This window comes from Ochlerotatus camptorhynchus, unplaced genomic scaffold, assembly GCF_037179485.1.
Source record: "Ochlerotatus camptorhynchus isolate MF236.1 unplaced genomic scaffold, CSIRO-AGI_Acam_v1.1 ptg000809l, whole genome shotgun sequence".
In the NCBI taxonomy this organism is placed as follows: domain Eukaryota; kingdom Metazoa; phylum Arthropoda; class Insecta; order Diptera; family Culicidae; genus Ochlerotatus; species Ochlerotatus camptorhynchus.
This window is the reverse complement of record NW_027041273.1, coordinates 50,374-69,354: the sequence shown is the minus strand read 5'-3', so window position 1 is coordinate 69,354 and position 18,981 is coordinate 50,374. Positions and strand designations below refer to the sequence as shown.

General features: G+C 36.8%; 1 protein-coding gene across 6 annotated transcripts in view; it reads right to left on the bottom strand.

The window, feature by feature from the left end:
* Positions 1-18,981, bottom strand: part of chb (chromosome bows) — a 69,471-nt gene that overhangs the window by 4,750 nt on the left and 45,740 nt on the right. For all 6 annotated transcript variants that reach the window (XM_065238510.1, XM_065238511.1, XM_065238513.1 and 3 more), the window contains 7 exons: positions 5,403-5,495; positions 1,133-1,361; positions 894-1,072; positions 691-832; positions 462-636; positions 198-404; positions 13-137 (listed from right to left, as the gene is read on the bottom strand). In XM_065238510.1, the coding sequence (XP_065094582.1) occupies positions 13-137; positions 198-404; positions 462-636; positions 691-832; positions 894-1,072; positions 1,133-1,361; positions 5,403-5,495 (1,150 nt within the window). The remainder of the gene's footprint in view (positions 1-12; positions 138-197; positions 405-461; positions 637-690; positions 833-893; positions 1,073-1,132; positions 1,362-5,402; positions 5,496-18,981) is intronic.

The window sequence follows — 18,981 nt, the reverse complement described above, 5'->3', positions numbered from 1 at the left end:
GATAGGGTGTACCTTATTTTACTAGCATTAAGAAGCGCAAATTTTGGTTTCACCTTCTCTTCTCCCATCACAACGTACAACTCTACCATACAAAATACTGCCGCCTTTCTGACCATAGATTGACTATCGTCAGCTAACTGTAATAAAATATGATAATTTAAGCAACGTATTTGTATTATCAATAATTTAATTAATACCCTAGCTATGTTTGGCATTATACTATCCAAATGATTATCTGTCAAATCTTTGCCCTGCTTATGCGCTAATTCTTTCAAAATTTTTAGCGCGCAAAGGTTTGCTGGAAAGTCACCGGTTGCGATAACTGGGTTGAGGATGTTTACAGAAATATCTAATGGTAGAACACTTGCAATTTTTACTACGATGATGTCGATTTCTCTTGATACCTGTGAACGAGAAAAAGTTGTTACAATTATTTCAAAGCAGAAACCTGATCATTTTACCTCTTTGCTAATTTTGTAGCAGTCGATTATCTTCAATAAAATTAATTCCAAGAAATTGCTCCAACATGATTTCATTTCAGAACTACGAACGATTCGTCCAAGTGTATGTAGTGCTACAATCAGTACTGTGAAGTTTTGTGACTCCATTAGATTCAATAACATTTTCATGATAGCCCTAAAAGCAAAATTTTTTAATATGTGAGAAATTTAAAAATAATTACAATTTTACTTGAAGTTTTTGATTGGTAATTCGCAGTTTCCGTGTTTAATGCATGTTTGCAAATTTTCCAGAACTTGAACTATTGTTTCTGTATTGGTGTCGTGAGATAAAACTATTGCTGCTTTGATGACATCGTTTTCCTTTACGCCACCTGTACATTAAAACAGGTTATTATTTTGATGCTACGCTTACAAATGTGAAAAATTAATTACTGTCTACGACAAGTTCTCCTGTATCCGTAAACGTGTACTGATGATGTCGCTGCGAGTGTACTAGGGGTTTCTGGTTCATATCGATACCATCCAAACGCACAGTGTTTTCTGGAGTATTCGATTCAGTAGTGGTAGCCGATTGCGTCTTAGATCCATTACAGGAGTCGTCTTTTTCAAAGCTATAATATATCCAGATACGATAATATAATGAATACCATTATTTTAAAATTAGTTATTACCCAACATGACCATTTAAACCATTCGAACCTAGTAAATAGTTGTCTGAATTTTGCATTTGAACTTCTCCCATTTGGCTTATTCCAGAATCTTTGCTGTTGGCATCTCTGTCAAGTTTTGCTTCAAAGCTGTAGTTTTGAATTTCAGCTGTAGTTTTACGGAGATTTTTATAAACTTCTTCTGAGTTCATAGAATCTGTGACATCGATTGACGTTTGGCGTGATCTAGAAACTAAGAAAAAGAAAAAGAAAAAACAAACAAACATCAGTATTCATAAGATATAACATATATGTTATAGAGGAAATGGATGTAATGCCGACCAAAGTGCCCCTAATTTGGGCCCATACATAAATTCAGCATTCGACTAAATTTTCAATAGCAAACAAAAATATCCATAAGTACCGTCCCAATGACGCGTTCATCTAGATAAAATTGATAAATAGCAGATTTTTAGCAATCTTAGATCCATAGGCCAACATTAGAGCCATTTCTCCTCTAACAGATCGATCAATCACTAGCTGAAAATTTCCTTTCTTAAACTAATACAAAAAAAAATAATAATATTGAGTTGATGGGTCGATTGGTAGGGGTGGGTCACCGTCTTAGCTCTTCGCCATAATGAAAAGTTTTCTACTTATGTGAAATTATTCCAGCTATAAGCTACATTATGAGAAGTTTTTTTTTATTCAATTATTAAGGAGATTTTTAGCCAATGGCTAGTTCATCTCCGGGTATTATGAGAAGGGCTACTAACGTAAGGCCACCATTCACCCCTCATGTTTCCTTCATCGCTCACTGCATACGTATTATCATTATTAACATACAATTGCAACAAATACCAGTAGTATAATTACAATAAATACCACTAGAATCATTGATCATTTGCTAAAATAGCGGCACCGGTGGTGTAGCGGTAACCGTGATTGCCTCTTACCCCTAAGGGCCTGGGTTCAATCCTAGTCAGGGCCACCTTTTTTGTTTAATTCTTTAAAGGAGATTAAAAATTCGGTACCACCGGGATTTTCTGAGGCATACAATCTCTGATCACGGGAAGTAAATCCTTTGGTCCCCGGTCCATGAGTTGATGGATCGATAGGGTAGGGTCCAGGTGTGTGAGAACTGCCTTCCTGGCGTCGTTAGCATTGGTACTCAGTACGGAAAACAAGATGACAAATCAAGGAAAAAAAATCATTTGCTATAATGTGTAAGCTAATAGAAAACTGGTAAAACTAATTATACAGTTACAGTACAATGAACACAAAAAGTTAAAGTTAAAGTACGAGTTGGATGCAATGAGCTCAAATTTTCTGAGAAGAATCAGAACCTGGGGCAGAATTGTAAAATAATGAAGAAAATGTTTGAAATATGAGGGATGCTCATATCAACACCCGAATGGACTTAAGAAGTATTATTTGAGAAACATAGAGAAACATCTTTTTAAATTAGAAATCATTGACCATTTATGTAGCTGTGTAAGAAACTTTTCCCACATCCCTAGAAAGCTTCATCCGACTTTACCCGAAAATATGAATAAAATCTATTGAATTTTTTTTTACGAAAAATAAAGTTAAAACAAAATATTAAAAATTTATATTTAGCATGCCTTTTCTAAAAATATATTCGTTTCCCGGGAAAGCCAATAAAATTCCCGGGAATTGGGAAACGTGATTTGTAGTACTATATTTTCTGGGAATGGATAGCTAAATGGTTTGGTTTTTTAACTTTATATTTGAGATTTTTGCCGTAAATACCTACATGGGAATGGCCTAAAGTAAAAGGTTAATAACTGTTTGAACAGAAGTCGTATCGATTTGCCGTCTCCGACAAAATTGTTCTGCATAGTTGGGTCTATATATGTCTCAGATATGGTCAATATTGATCCATGTGGATATTTTTTAACATGCAAATGAATAGTTTCTTTCAGTTCCTCAATGTCCCACACAAACATTAATGTTCTCCCACACATCCAGATCGGAACCAAATTCGTACAAATGCACAGTGGTACAGAATGCAGATTTAGCTGGAATGATATGTTTTGAGCCTGAAATTGAAACTTTAGACTAAAAGTCTCTTCTACAAAGTTGTTCCTTATAGTTAGGCCCTCATTTTTATAACAATGAATTTTAGGGTGGTTCCTATTATCATTAAAATCAAAAATCTAATTTTTTGTTTGAATAAATTAAGGTATACATACTTCGGCAAAGTTATAGCTGAGCTAATGTTAAGCAACTTTGTTGAAAATGACTTTTTTGTATCTCTTAAATTGGCCGATTTAGAGCTATTTTCTTGAATTGAGTTAGGGTGACTCTTAAAAAAACAGTTTTTTTGCTCTGTTTTTCTTATTTCGAATTTCTCAGCAACGGTGTCTTGAGATAACTTTTAGATCTTGAGAAGGCGCAAATTTTTGCTGCACAAAGCTTGTCAATATCTTTCGCCGATCAAGGGTTATTGACGTTGGTATACTAAAAATATGCACTTTTCAAATGGTAATATCTCTGGTTGGGGCAAACAAAAAAAAAATGTTTTTTTGCAGCATTTAAAAGGGCGTATGTTATTCTCAATAACATGAAAAAATTGTAGGTATATTATTTTTTAAACTTGTATAAAATCAATTTGAATTTATTCATATTTTTTACTATATTTGAGTATATCTTTTTTATTAGAAGAGATACAGGCAACAAATTCAGCTGTAAAACATTCGTCTTAAAGAGTTTTAAAAGTCTCTAGAAGATAACTTTCATGAGAATTTTCAAATAAAAAAGTTATTGCTAAAAAACTATTTTTTCCAGGAACACCCTAAGTCAACTCCGAAAAATTACTCTAAAATGAGAACGTTAAGAGATAGAAAAAAAATTTTGTTCGACAAAGTTGCTTGCAAGTAACTTAACTACAACTTTTTTGAACAACACATGTTTATATTTTGTAAAACAAAAAAGTTAGTTTTAAAAATTTCCCAATTTGAGGACCACCCTGACGTCTGCAAACACCAAAAGAAGGGAATTTTTAAGAACAAAAACTTCTTCGGAGACACTAAATGTCCAGATATTGAAACAAATGTACTAGCACATTTTATATAAATTTGTCATTAGAGTGGTCCTGTGAAATCCATCTTTTGCCAATAACTTTTTTATTTGAAATTTATCATGAAAGCCATCTTCTACAGACTTTTAAAACTCTTTAAGACGAATGTTTTATAGCTGAATTTGTTGCCTGTATCTCTTCTAATAAAAAAGATATACTCAAATATAGTAAAAAATATGAATAAATTCAAATTGATTTTATACGAGTTTAAAAAATAACACACCTCCAGTTTTTTTTTTTTTTTCATATTATTGAGAATAATATACGCTCTTTCAAATGCTGCAAAAAAAATTTTTTTTTTTGTTTGCCCCAACCAGAGATATTAACATTTGAAAAGTGTATATTCTTAGTATAAAAACGTCAATAACTCTTGATCGGCGAAAGATATTGACAAGCTTTGTGCAGCAAAAATTTGCGCCTTCTTAAGATCTAAAAGTTATCTCGAGACACCTTTGCTGAGAAATTCGAAATAAGAAAAATAGAGCAAAAAAACTGTTTTTTAAGTGCCACCCTAACTCAATTCAAGAAAATAGCTCTAAATCAGCTCAGCTATAACTTTGCCGAAGATTGTATACCTTAATTTATTCAAACAAAAAAGTTGGATTTTTGATTTTAATGATAATAGGAACCACCCTAGAATTCATTGTCATAAAAATGAGGGCCTAACTATAAGGAACAACTTTGTAGAAGAGACTTTTAGTCTAAAGTTTCAATTTCAGGCTCAAAACATATCATTCCAGCTAAATCTACATTCTGGACCACTGTGAAATGTGGCACAGTTGTTGGAGATCTCAAACAGATCGAAAGAGCAGGTTGAGAGCAGTGGTCGTGTGCTGGTATGGTATGTGGTTGTACTGCACCCGCAGTAGTATTAAGTAACATCACTACGCATACGCGCTGCGCCTGTCCACCCGAAGTGAAACGCGCAGCGCGTATAGTTGAATAGATAAATATAGGCACTCAAAAATGTGTACATCGTACTGTTGTACGATGTGCAATATGCGTTCAACTTGTCGGTGTTCATGTGTCCTGCAGTTCACATTCTGACATAACAACAAAGGAGTGATGCTACTTAATACTACAGCGAAAATGAACCATTGTCCTCCATGATTTTGGAATCTTTACAATATTGAAATGTGATCGAGATGCGGTTCAACATGCATGAGTGCACAAGGTGTAACTACTACTTACCACATGCGCTCTGTAAGCTATATGGCCCTTGCTGTGGGCTCAACAATGGCTTAGGGCTCGACGACGATAATGGAGATGATGGACTATCTGTTCCTGAAAATTGGAATGCTTTTTAATAAAGATTATAATATAATGAGTTTCTGAAAATCGAAAAGGCATAGTAATATTTTTTTACTGAACACTATCAACACACACAAAAATACATTGTGACTAGGTTATCTATAAGGTAGAGCGCTACTTCGTCGTAATCGCCCATTTCCGTGATATCGATCAGAAAAGATCAATAATATCAATGATTTCACCGTGCACAAAGCATATTAGGTTTGTTCCTATGCGTTAGTTGGATAGAGTTAAGGTGAATAAATTTAGAAGTCATCTTTGACAGAAATATTCTATTTTTTGTTTAAACTCGTTCAGAAAAAAGCGGTAAAGCGCGGGTTGTGCTTAGTAGGACGGAAATTAGATCAAAAGCCCTATCATCGATTCTCAACGTACCCTCACCGTGAGATCAAGCTCGCTCAACATCGCTACTTATTACGTGCTATTCGTTCAACGGACTATAATGAGGTTGAGAATCGATTTTAGATACGATGTTTTTATTAGTCGAGTATTGGTACAAGATACAAAAGAAGTATGCACACTGTAGACGAAATGCGCGTATCTATAAAGGATACACAATTAAGATAAAACAATAAAATGAAAATTATTAATTCATATCAATTTTTACAAAGATATTCTACTATTGTCGCCAACATTCATCAGGAGTTTCGACAAGACAATTCCCACCCCCTTGATACAAAGAAAATATTTAATTCACAAAACTTGCTAAACAGTTTGAGAGTGCCTTTAAGGTGGTTCGCTGTGAGATCCTTATTCTCGCTACCACTTCGAAACTTTTAGTGCACAAATATCAGCTTCCACGACACGTACTACAATGCAACTGTTACTCCACGTTTGCTGCGCTGCAGCATACATGCAGTAGCAATTTCAGGTGAAATGGAACTCTAATTTCCGAGAATTGAAAATTCGAGGTGGAAATGCATTTATAGCCTACGTGGTGGCCATTTGTGGACTCTACAAGGGATCACCTTAACCGAAGACATCATGAGCAATTCTCTATCAAATGAGCAAACGACTTGGCACGAGCCCCTCCGATTTTGATGAAACTTTCAACATGTCTTCATTATGGGAGATTATGATTTTTCCACAGATCACGAGACCATTTCGTATGCGTTTTCACACATGATTTTTTCGAAAAATTTATTGTATCAAAATTGTGTTTGAAAAGAAGTTGTAGAATTTCTCTTCATTACAACGTACGATTTTTTATTTTTTTTTTCTGCAAAGACCTTATGTCATAAGGCAATTTATAAAGATTAATCCAAGATGAAACAATTGCAAATAAAAAAAAACTGCTCATTATTTTTCAAATTTGATGAATTAGAATGAATAAGAATATTACAATAACTGAATTTGATTCTTTAGGTTATAACAAATCAAAATGATCTTGGTGACCAACATCCTAAACGTAGCCGTGTTTGAGATATTGTAAAAATAATGTTTAGAAATTGGTATTTTCTCGAGAATAAGCCCTTTTCATAAGTTTCTCATGATTCTCTATGTATAGTGGTACAATGTCAAAGATGCTCATAAAATTCCATACAGGTCACCCTTTAACACCAAGAAGATTTGAAGAACTGTTTTTATGCAAAAGATGAGTAAGATTCAACAAACCATCATTTAATTTTCAATCATCAAAAGCAGTTTTTTCGTTCAAATTCAAAATTCTGCCAATGAAAATGTCATCACTGTGTTACGGTAAGCCAGTAGAATGCAATGATGACATTTTCGTTGGCAGAATTTTGAATTTGAACGAAAAAACTGCTTTTGATTTTTTGATGATGATTGAAAAAAAAACAATGATGGTTTGTTGAACCGTAAAAGAAAAGGATGAGTAAAAGAAAATATTGAAAAAAAATCGAAATGTGTTATGCTCGCGGGTTACCATCTCCTACCCAACTAGCCAACTCCCGTTAAGTAGATGTTACATCAACAATATCCATCCTTTTCCCGTAACGGAGATGGTAATTGTCATGCTTTACCTATTCTGAACTTTGATTGGAGAACTATTCAGTCCCATATTGTTAAGCAATCAGAATGAGTACGCTAAAGTAGAAACAAGTATGCAATCTACGAATTACGCAAGATGAGTAGAAAAAATTGGATGAACATTTCAAATGGTCCTATCTGCTTTGATCGAATCCCTTCATCGACTTTCTCTTTTCATAACCACTGCTATGCAAACAGATTTCGCGCTAATTCTACCACATAGTTTGATAAAGGAGGTTCTTATCTAGCATCCAAAACGTCAAATACAACAGGGAAAGGTTTTGCAGCTGAGTTATTAACGAAAGAGAAAGTCGATGAAGAGAATCGATCAAAGCAGATAGGACCATTTGAAATGTTCATCGAGAAAACTATTATATTCAATGTGGAAACTCAAAATGATTGTCCGTTTCTACTTTCAGCTTCCTGCATGCAGTGTATTGAGCAGCCAGAAATCCATAATAAGCAAGTGTTGTTAAACATTATTAAGGAGATTTTTAGTCACTAGCTAGTTCATCTCCGAACATAAATACCATCGACAGTCTCAATAATATCAGGTTCCAAGAAGCATAACATTGAGTTGTTCAATAAAGGTGTTGCGGGAATCAACGTGTCCCTAATATCCTTGAGAGATTGCAGGAACGATAGCTACCGCCGAAAAAAGACTTCCGAATTTCCGAAAACACTTATTCAGTCTCCCACCTCAAGAAGATTCTGAAGTGCTTAATACATTGAAAACAAAAGCTGCGGCATATGATGAAATTATTGCTAAACTGGGAGATAAATTCAAAGCACCAGATTGTTCGAGAATTGGCAGAATTTGGATATTAACGATTTTGCTGAATTCATGGTCGGTTCAGAAGATAATCAACGTTCGCCTCAAATGAACAAATACATGGCATTACAAGCAAAAGAATTAGCTGCTGACAAATGAGCATTGGCTATTCCCACCCAGTCTTGTAAGCAGTCACGGTAGTCGACACATTTTCTGTGATAATCGACTGCCTTTGCCTCCGACACTTGCAAAACAAGCTATCATAGTACAGTACCAAACTCAAATGTCATTTGACAGGCTCTGTCATACGACACTGTCGCCGAAGATCATTACGAATGTATGTATTTTAGTTTTTCTCATAATAAGAGCTGCTGATGTTGTGCTTGTGTGAATTCTAAAAATAGCAAGCAATGATGTCCTAGGAATAACATTTCTGATCAGAAATGGTTTGATTTACACCAAACTGAGGAATTAGAACGAACTCACTCATGTCATATGATAGTTATTTGATAATTTTCTTTTTGCTCGAATGTTATTCTACCGGTTGTATTGTATAAGAGAGACGACGGTAGAGCATGAGAGTACGAATAAAAAGAGACTGTCGCGCATGACAACGAAGCGAGTGTCGTAAAAAACGTCAACAGTTTCAACCCCTGTTCCCACCTATTATTTGGGAAACCGTTTAGATTCGGAAATAACGAACGAAGTGCTGCAGTTTTTTGACAACGATGACATTAGCAGAGCCATGCCAGGACAAAGGGATTATGTATATGTGAAGAATAATTGTAATCGCCAACAAGTCCAAAAGCGGATTTTGCCTTTATTCCTTAGAGAAACGTTTAATCTATTGAATGAAGTCCGTCAAAATAAAGTTAGTATCAAAAAATATTTATTCAAGAGTTCAAGACTGATTATAAGCAACTTTTGAAAAAAGTATTGTGTGATTCATCATCGTCACCATCATAATATTATTATCTCCGTGAATGCGTAAAGTGCCCTACCCAATCAAAATTTGAGATAAGGATTTTAGAGGATTATTTTTTTTGGATTGTCGTTAATGGATGGCAATCGATATTCGTCGGTGATTGACACTAGATTGCGGAACATAGAACGACGCTAAATAAAGGAAATAAAAAGAGAAGATCTAATTTTCGATATACTAACCACAACCCGCATTTTACCTTAACCAGAAATGGAATGTTTATTTCAACGTGGAGGCGAACCAGCCCAAGGCTGAAAGCCTCCCTAATAAAGATAAATAATAATAATAATGTTTATTTCAAAGATGACTTCTAAAATTATTTATCTTTCACATTGTTGAGATATTTTATCTTAACCAGAAATGGAATGTTTATTTCAAAGATGACTTCTAAAATTATTTATCTTTCACATTGTTGAGATATTGTTAAAAAATCTAACACTGCTTCTTGATTCCAATTTCGTCATACGAGTTTAAATTCCTTCCAAACACATTTACCCGTCATTGGATTAACTTCGGTATACGGATGAAGACAGAAAAAAACGATTCGCTTCTTTTCTTTTGTTTATTATGCGTTCTTATTCAGCTTTCCATGCTCGGTAATGGTGACTCGCACGGGTTTTAAAATGCATCGTTCACTGGACTCTAGAGATCGGAAATCGTTTCATTTTCCTCTGTTGCTAGGAATGAAAATCCAAACACCCAGTTAGTATCAAAAACTACATTGAACGATGAATTACCCGTGCAAACCTCCATTACCGCGTGGGCAAAGTTGGATAGACCTTGTATTGTAGCTCTTGAACTAAACTTCAGTACCAGACGTATGATTGATTCGTTCACGTTGTAAGTTGTAAGAAAGAACCCCACACTGATAAAATTTCAAAGATTGTTTTTATGTTTTTATGAATTTTTGCAATGTGATCAACCAATGATATCTATGTTTCGGACACATACTTAATATGTGTACACATAAAAGCCATGTGTAACCACTAGACTGATGCAAAAGTTGAAATTTTCGCTCCACAGTGCTCAAACGGTTTCAAATCAGGTCCTATTAGCCTCCCAAAACTTAAACTCATTTGGTAACAAACTGACTTGCACAAACTATTCGAAGTTTGTATGGAAATTACTATGGGAAAACCAAACTTTTTGTTCATTGTCTTCTACCCATTTTCCATATTGCTTTTTAGAAAAATTCTATAACTATTCTAAGTTATAGAATTAGGAAATAGGAAGGAAATTTTCTAATCTACAACTTTGCGGAATATTGTTTTTCAGCCAAATGTCAAATTAAATTGTAAATAATTGTTTAAGAGATTTATCATCATATGGCATTATCAAGCACCTGTTCTGTGGGCAACACTGTATTCTGCAGTGTGACATAGTAGCCATGTCATTCAACTGTTCAGCAGGCATCTTTGGTGTTTCTGGTGCGAAGATTTGTGCTCTAGGTATTCTTCGCACCAGAAACACCAAAGTTGCCTGCTGAACAGCTGAATGAGCATAATCATAAGACATCAGTGACTTGAATTATTAATAACTTTTGTTCCTTACATTTGAATGAAAAAGTTGTAGCTGAGAAAATTTGCTGCAATCACTGCTATCATTTTTAAAAGCATAGTGATGTGGTGAATTGTTAGATAGATATGAACAAAAACATAAGTTCAGCTCAGCAGTAGCAACAAGTCGAAAAATGGATTTTTGCAACTCAGTGCTGAAAAGTGTAAAAAGTAACTAAGAACAGTCGCGGGTTACTACACATCAATAGTAACCCACGACTGTTCTTAGTTACCTATGTAATAAACCATCAGTCAATTTTCAACCCTGGTTTGAAGCACTCGTTTTATTCTAACTCTACTAAAGGTTATGCGCCTAGGTGGAATACAATACTATTATTTAAAACTCAACTTTGTCTGCCCGGAGATGAACCAGCGTCTGCCTGAAAATCTCGTCAATAAAGACAACCAACCAACCAACCAACCACAGTATGCCACAGTGGGGTTTTCTGGAGCTCAAGTCTCAATAACCACGAATATCTTTAAGTTTCTAGGGTTCTAGGTTTCTGAAGTTCCGATAACTCCGAAATTTTTCAATGCTTTAGGAGTTTTCGAAAAGCAGGATATTAGTAAAATGAATTAATCTTCTATTCACCTTTAACTATTCATAGAACTTTAAGTCGCATGATTTTGGCAGCAACAAATTATCATGTTTAAAAGAGCTGAGTAAGTTAGATGAGTTTTATTGATTAAGAATCTAGAAATTAAAAGCAACTAAAATAATTTTCAAAAATTTGTTGATAATAACATATTTATAAATAAGCTTTCCACTAAATCCGCGCTACAGAGCTATGAAAACGCGTGAAATCCGCGCGAAACGCTTAAAAATAGTAAAACAACTTTTGATAGACCTGGTATTTTTCAAAATGAGCTTCTCAAAACAAGCACTGAATAGGTTATTTCGCATATATTTATGTTACACTTCATCACGCTCAAAGCATTTGAATAAACTTAAAATGTCTTTGTAGTACTACAAGTATCCTATTCATTTATGTGTAATCATTCTTGATAATCATGATATCCGTTCACACAAAACAAAATTCAGCCAAACGTCCATTTGGCAATAGTCTTTATGCCAAACATCCATACGACCAAACGGGGTATCATCTTCTAACTCAATCACAGTATGAATATACTAACTCTGTTCTCCAACTCGTCTACAATGGTATCTATAGAATCAACCAGAATATTATGTTCTTAATTCTTCATGAACAATGGCAGATTATTATGTTTTAACATCATTTTCTATAGGCCAGTACTTATTTAGTAGTGCAATTAACAATTCGAATACCTATGTAGCATTCGTACCAACCACCTCCATTTTACAATTTAACCATTAGAAAGATGAACTAATTTTCTTTCCAACAAGGAAAAACATCATATATCCATTTAAACTTCCTAATCCATGGGAAAAATTTACACAGTGTTTGCAGGCCAAAATGACCCCAATGCACTTGGAAGGTTAAAAAAAAGATATTACAAAAATAACGAAAATCGATTTTGGTTTGGTACTCGAAGAGTTAAAGAGACCCTAATAAAAATAACCATAAAAGAGAGCTCAACGTGTTCGAGGTATCATCCAAACCATTTGTGGGATAGTTTACCGATCCGGGATACAGTTCGTTTTTAGTATTTGTTTATTAGGGATGTTTAGCCTTATACTACGTTCAGACGTAATACTACGTTCAAAAGTAATACATATGATTTCCGGAAAAAAAAATGACGTATGAGTGCTCATTGCAAGACAGCCTATATCACGTAATATCAGCTGTAGTCTGAACGTAGTAACTGGTTCAACTCAGCTCTAGTAATTTATAAATACATATGTAGGCCAAAACTAATAGCCCCAAGACTACTTAGCATAGATCAACTATATTTTATCCACAACGAATTAATGTACATCCCTACCACTATCTACGAAATGTGTAAACTGTGTAGATTTCGAACGAACTGAAAAACTCTCCAAACTCAGACAATAAAACATTCCATACTTCCGCTTTGCAAAGTTCAGACGCGTTTTATTTCGTTTTTTTTCGGTGGTGACGGCAAAAATTGAGAAACGTCTCAATTTTACGGGCTACAATTTTCTCAGAAGTGGGATTAGTATCCGCGAGTGTTTCTGTTGAAATGTCGGACGACGAATTTCACGGATTCGATGAGGACGAGTTGGTGCAGCGAGATGAAAATCAAGGAGGACAACATGGCGGCGGCGGTGTTTTGGGCGGAGCAAGCAGCGGAAACGGTGCAAGCGGTGCGCGTGGTGCGCAAACGGGCGAGCGGGAGCTGCTGACGCTGATGAGGCGATTGTTGTTTATTCGTGACGTGGCAGTGCAGCCGAATAATCAGGAACATCGAGAAAGACAGTTGCACCCGGATGAAGTCAGTAAATTGATTCCAACGTTTTCAAGTGGAAGAGATGTCAGGAAATGGTGCTCCAATGTCAACCATTTCAAAACCTTGTATCACTGGACAGAACAAACGACGCTGATTTATGCTTCTTGTCGTTTGGAAGGAGCAGCTAGACAATGGTATCACAGTGCGCAAATGGGGATTGCAAATTGGGCGCAGTTTCAGCAGAAAATTCAAGTGGCATTTCCGGATAGCGAAAACGAAGCGGAGGTTCATTTGTCGTTATCCAACGTCGTGAAATCAAGGGATGAAACTTATGAACATTTCGTTTTTCGAGTTGAAGCAATGGCGGCCCGTATACAGATGAGTGAAAGAGCAAGGGTGACATACATCGTCAGAGGACTTTCGTTGGATCCAATTTACGATCAAATCTCCGCCAGTAACTTCGACAACAGCCTGGACTTACTCAACCATATCCGTTTGTGCGAAGCGAACAACAACATGAAGCGTAAACGTCAACCAGTGGGTATTGTCAACAGGATCAACCAAAAGCAGCCAGATCAACCACCACGGATGGACGATCTACACCTCAACAGGAAATGCTTCAATTGTAACAAGATGGGTCATTTGTCAATTAATTGCTCTCAACCACAGCGAATGATCCGTTGCACGAAATGTCAGCGAATTGGACATGACGAATCAAAATGCGAACAAGCACTAACTCAACATTGTCAGAAGGAGACTGGACACGATCAGCAGCAGCGTCACCAGATACAATCACGACAGCGATATGTACATCTAGCAGAAACGGCGGATGAGCGGCCACCGGCTGAGTTCGAAATTGATGAAAACGGTCGGTTCCAAGCGAATGTAGCAGATCAGTTCGAGACAGAACTGCTACTTGACACTGGTAGTGAGGTGAGTCTGTTGAAGAAGAAATTTGTTCCACATGGGGCAAATTTGCACTCGGTGCATTTTGACAATTTGATGATAGTAGGATTGAATAATGTGCCGGTTATGGCAGATTGTATCTATAAAACCAATATTATTTGCAAGTCGGTTAGCTACGAGGTGGATTTCTTGGTGGTTTCAGATAATACGATGAATGTTAATGGATTGGTAGGCCGGAAATTTTTGAAAAATAACGACATTGAGAAAGTTAAGATGCTGTCTCGATCCACGATAACTTCTTCTAACAGTTATGACTGTCAGATGATGTCAGAAGTTTATGGACCTATACGAAACGATTGTGATCTTATTGGACTTAACAATGACGAGTTGTGTCTAGATATTGGGGACAACGTGGAAACATTTTCTATGATCAAGGATGTAACGAAACTGTTTAAAACAGAATATTTAAATCGAGCTCGACCATTGTCTCCATTAGTGTCGTATTCGTTTGGAGTCAAGCTGAAAGAAGATAAAGTCTATCATGCTTCACCTCAGCGACTGTCGGTCTTCGAACGGAATGAGCTTGATAAGATGATCAATGAACTTTTGAATTCTGGTGTGATAAGGGAAAGTAACTCTCCTTATTCTAGCAAGGTGGTTTTGACTAAGAAGAAAAATGGCACCTTTCGTCTATGTGTCAATTTTCGAGCTTTGAATAAATTGGTTGAGCGTGATCATTTTCCAATCCCTGTGATTGAGGACCAAATTATGAAACTTGAAGATAAACGGTATTTTACTTCGCTGGATTTGAAAAACGGCTTTCACCACGTTGAAATTGATGAAGATTCACGTAAATATTTTTCGTTCGTAGTCGAAAATGGACAGTACGAATACACTCGTATGCCATTCGGGTATTGTAATGCTCCCGAGATATTTGTAAGATACATGAACCAAATGCTTTCCGAACTAATTAAGTCTGGATATGTAATTGTTTTCTTCGACGATATACTGATTGCTACATCTACAATCGAAGAACATATTAAAGTGCTCTTGACGTTGTTGCGTGTTCTTTCCGATAATCATGTGCAGCTAAATTTGTCTAAATGCCATTTCCTAAAAACTCGGATTGAATATCTGGGGTACGATGTGACTTTTAATCAGATTCAGCCATCCGATCGGCACGTTGCTGCAATCAGAGAATTTCCGTTTCCGGATTCTCTATGGGCTGTACAACGCTTTATAGGACTGGTCAGCTATTTTCGGAAGTTTATTCCTGATTTCAACAAAATTGCTAATCCATTGTATGATTTAATCAAAAAGGATGAGCCATTCGTGTTCGATCAAACCCACAAAGAATCTTTTGAAGCTTTATGCAAGATTCTATCATCGAAACCTGTACTTGGAATTTATTCATCTACAGCAGAAACGCAGCTACACACCGATGCCTCGTCATATGGTTTTGGGGGAATTCTTTTGCAGAAAAGAAAAGAAGATAAATACTTCCGCCCGGTGATGTATTTTAGCAAAAAATCTTCTCCAGCTGAAAGAAAGCTTCATTCTTTCGAACTTGAAACACTGGCCATAGTATACAGTCTTAAGCGCTTCCGTAACTATTTATTTGGTCTACATTTCCAGATCGTTACAGACTGTAGTGCATTGCAGTTGACATTAAATAAGAAAGATTTGAATCCTAAAATTTCGAAATGGGCTTTATACATAGAGCAGTTTGATTTTGAAATCATTCATCGATCTGGGGATAAAATGAAGCATGTCGATGCATTATCGCGGGTACACGTTTATGCTTTGGAGGACTGTCAATTAGGTGGATTTGGAGTCGAGGAAAGTGCCCTATATGTGAATCAGTTACAGGATGGGAACGTTCAGAAGATAAAACAGGCAGTAGAAGAAGGTAAAAACGAAAGTTTCACAGTAATTGATCAGATTGTCTATAAGAAGAGTGGTAGAAGAAATCTTCTTTATGTTCCTCGAATTATGGAAACTTCCGTTATGTTCAAGTACCATAATGAATTGGGTCATTTTGGAGTGGACAAGGTTGCTGAAATGATCAAGCGAAACTTTTACATTCCTAACTTGACAGAAAAGTTGAAGAAGCATATAAGTGAATGCATTACATGCATAAGCTATAATCCTAAGCAAAGGAAAACTGATGGATTTTTGCATATTTATGAAAAACCTGATAAGCCTTTCCAGACCATTCATATCGATCATCTGGGGCCATTGGAGAAAACAAAAGGGAAAAATTTGCATATATTAGCTGTCTGTGATGGGTGTACCAAGTTCTTGAAGTTATATGCTGTGAAGTCAACAGGTACTAAGGAGGTGATGAAGTGTCTTAAATCGTATTTCATGGCATATTCTGTCCCTAAGGTTATAGTATCTGATCGGGGCTCCGCATTTACCTCAAATGAATTCGATTCGTTCGTACGGGATCATGGCTTTTATCACGTACAAGTGGCAACCGCTTGTCCGAAGGCTAACGGACAAATTGAACGATACAATCGAACCCTTATACCCCTACTGGCAAAGCTATCGGATGAAGGCAAAGCACAATGGGATAATGTTTTGTACAAAGCAGAATATCTGTTGAACAACACTTACAATCGAGCGATTGCTGACGTGCCATCGCGAGTTTTATTCGGCGTGGCTCAAAAGTTAAAAGTAGATCAACGCTTATTGGAGTACATGCAAGATATGAATGATTGTGAGGAACGCAATCTGGATGAAATTAGACAAAGATCTTCGGACAACGTGAAGCGCCTTCAAGAATATAATAAAAAGTATTATGACAGCAAAGTGACGGCTAATTCTGTTTATAGGGTTGGTGATTTGGTAATGATTCGTAATGTGGGGACGGTAGGAGAGAGCCAAAAGCTTAAGCCGAAGTACAAAGGTCCGTATGTGGTCAAGAAGGTGTTAGATCATAATCGGTACGTCATTACTGATATTGACAGATTTCAGGTGTCAAATCGTCCATTCACTGGGATTTTTGATCCAACCACAATGAAACTTTACCAGAAATCCAGCTCGAGTGATGGTTAGGGAATAGTTGATAATAAGAATCAATAATTTAAGTTTTTTTTTAAATTGCAGGGAACATTTTAACCGACATTCTGAGCGATAAATAGAAGAACATAATAACATATTTTTGTAACACTTCCTTCCTTCCTTTCCTAGAACAAAAAAAAAAATGTCAATCACTAACCTCGTGCCACCGAGTAAACGGTCCACCCTATACTAACTTTAATTTTAAGTTTACTTTAAAACTGTCATAGAAAAAAAAAAAATAAACGTCTATTGAGGACAATTAGCCAGGATGGCCGAGCTGTAGGCCAAAACTAATAACCCCAAGACTACTTAGCATAGATCAACTATATTTTATCCACAACGAATTAATGTACATCCCTACCACTATCTACGAAATGTGTAAACTGTGTAGATTTCGAACGAACTGAAAAACTCTCCAAACTCAGACAATAAAACATTCCATACTTCCGCTTTGCAAAGTTCAGACGCGTTTTATTTCGTTTTTTTTCGGTGGTGACGGCAAAAATTGAGAAACGTCTCAATTTTACGGGCTACAATTTTCTCAGAAGTGGGATTAGTATCCGCGAGTGTTTCTGTTGAAATGTCGGACGACGAATTTCACGGATTCGATGAGGACGAGTTGGTGCAGCGAGATGAAAATCAAGGAGGACAACATGGCGGCGGCGGTGTTTTGGGCGGAGCAAGCAGCGGAAACGGTGCAAGCGGTGCGCGTGGTGCGCAAACGGGCGAGCGGGAGCTGCTGACGCTGATGAGGCGATTGTTGTTTATTCGTGACGTGGCAGTGCAGCCGAATAATCAGGAACATCGAGAAAGACAGTTGCACCCGGATGAAGTCAGTAAATTGATTCCAACGTTTTCAAGTGGAAGAGATGTCAGGAAATGGTGCTCCAATGTCAACCATTTCAAAACCTTGTATCACTGGACAGAACAAACGACGCTGATTTATGCTTCTTGTCGTTTGGAAGGAGCAGCTAGACAATGGTATCACAGTGCGCAAATGGGGATTGCAAATTGGGCGCAGTTTCAGCAGAAAATTCAAGTGGCATTTCCGGATAGCGAAAACGAAGCGGAGGTTCATTTGTCGTTATCCAACGTCGTGAAATCAAGGGATGAAACTTATGAACATTTCGTTTTTCGAGTTGAAGCAATGGCGGCCCGTATACAGATGAGTGAAAGAGCAAGGGTGACATACATCGTCAGAGGACTTTCGTTGGATCCAATTTACGATCAAATCTCCGCCAGTAACTTCGACAACAGCCTGGACTTACTCAACCATATCCGTTTGTGCGAAGCGAACAACAACATGAAGCGTAAACGTCAACCAGTGGGTATTGTCAACAGGATCAACCAAAAGCAGCCAGATCAACCACCACGGATGGACGATCTACACCTCAACAGGAAATGCTTCAATTGTAACAAGATGGGTCATTTGTCAATTAATTGCTCTCAACCACAGCGAATGATCCGTTGCACGAAATGTCAGCGAATTGGACATGACGAATCAAAATGCGAACAAGCACTAACTCAACATTGTCAGAAGGAGACTGGACACGATCAGCAGCAGCGTCACCAGATACAATCACGACAGCGATATGTACATCTAGCAGAAACGGCGGATGAGCGGCCACCGGCTGAGTTCGAAATTGATGAAAACGGTCGGTTCCAAGCGAATGTAGCAGATCAGTTCGAGACAGAACTGCTACTTGACACTGGTAGTGAGGTGAGTCTGTTGAAGAAGAAATTTGTTCCACATGGGGCAAATTTGCACTCGGTGCATTTTGACAATTTGATGATAGTAGGATTGAATAATGTGCCGGTTATGGCAGATTGTATCTATAAAACCAATATTATTTGCAA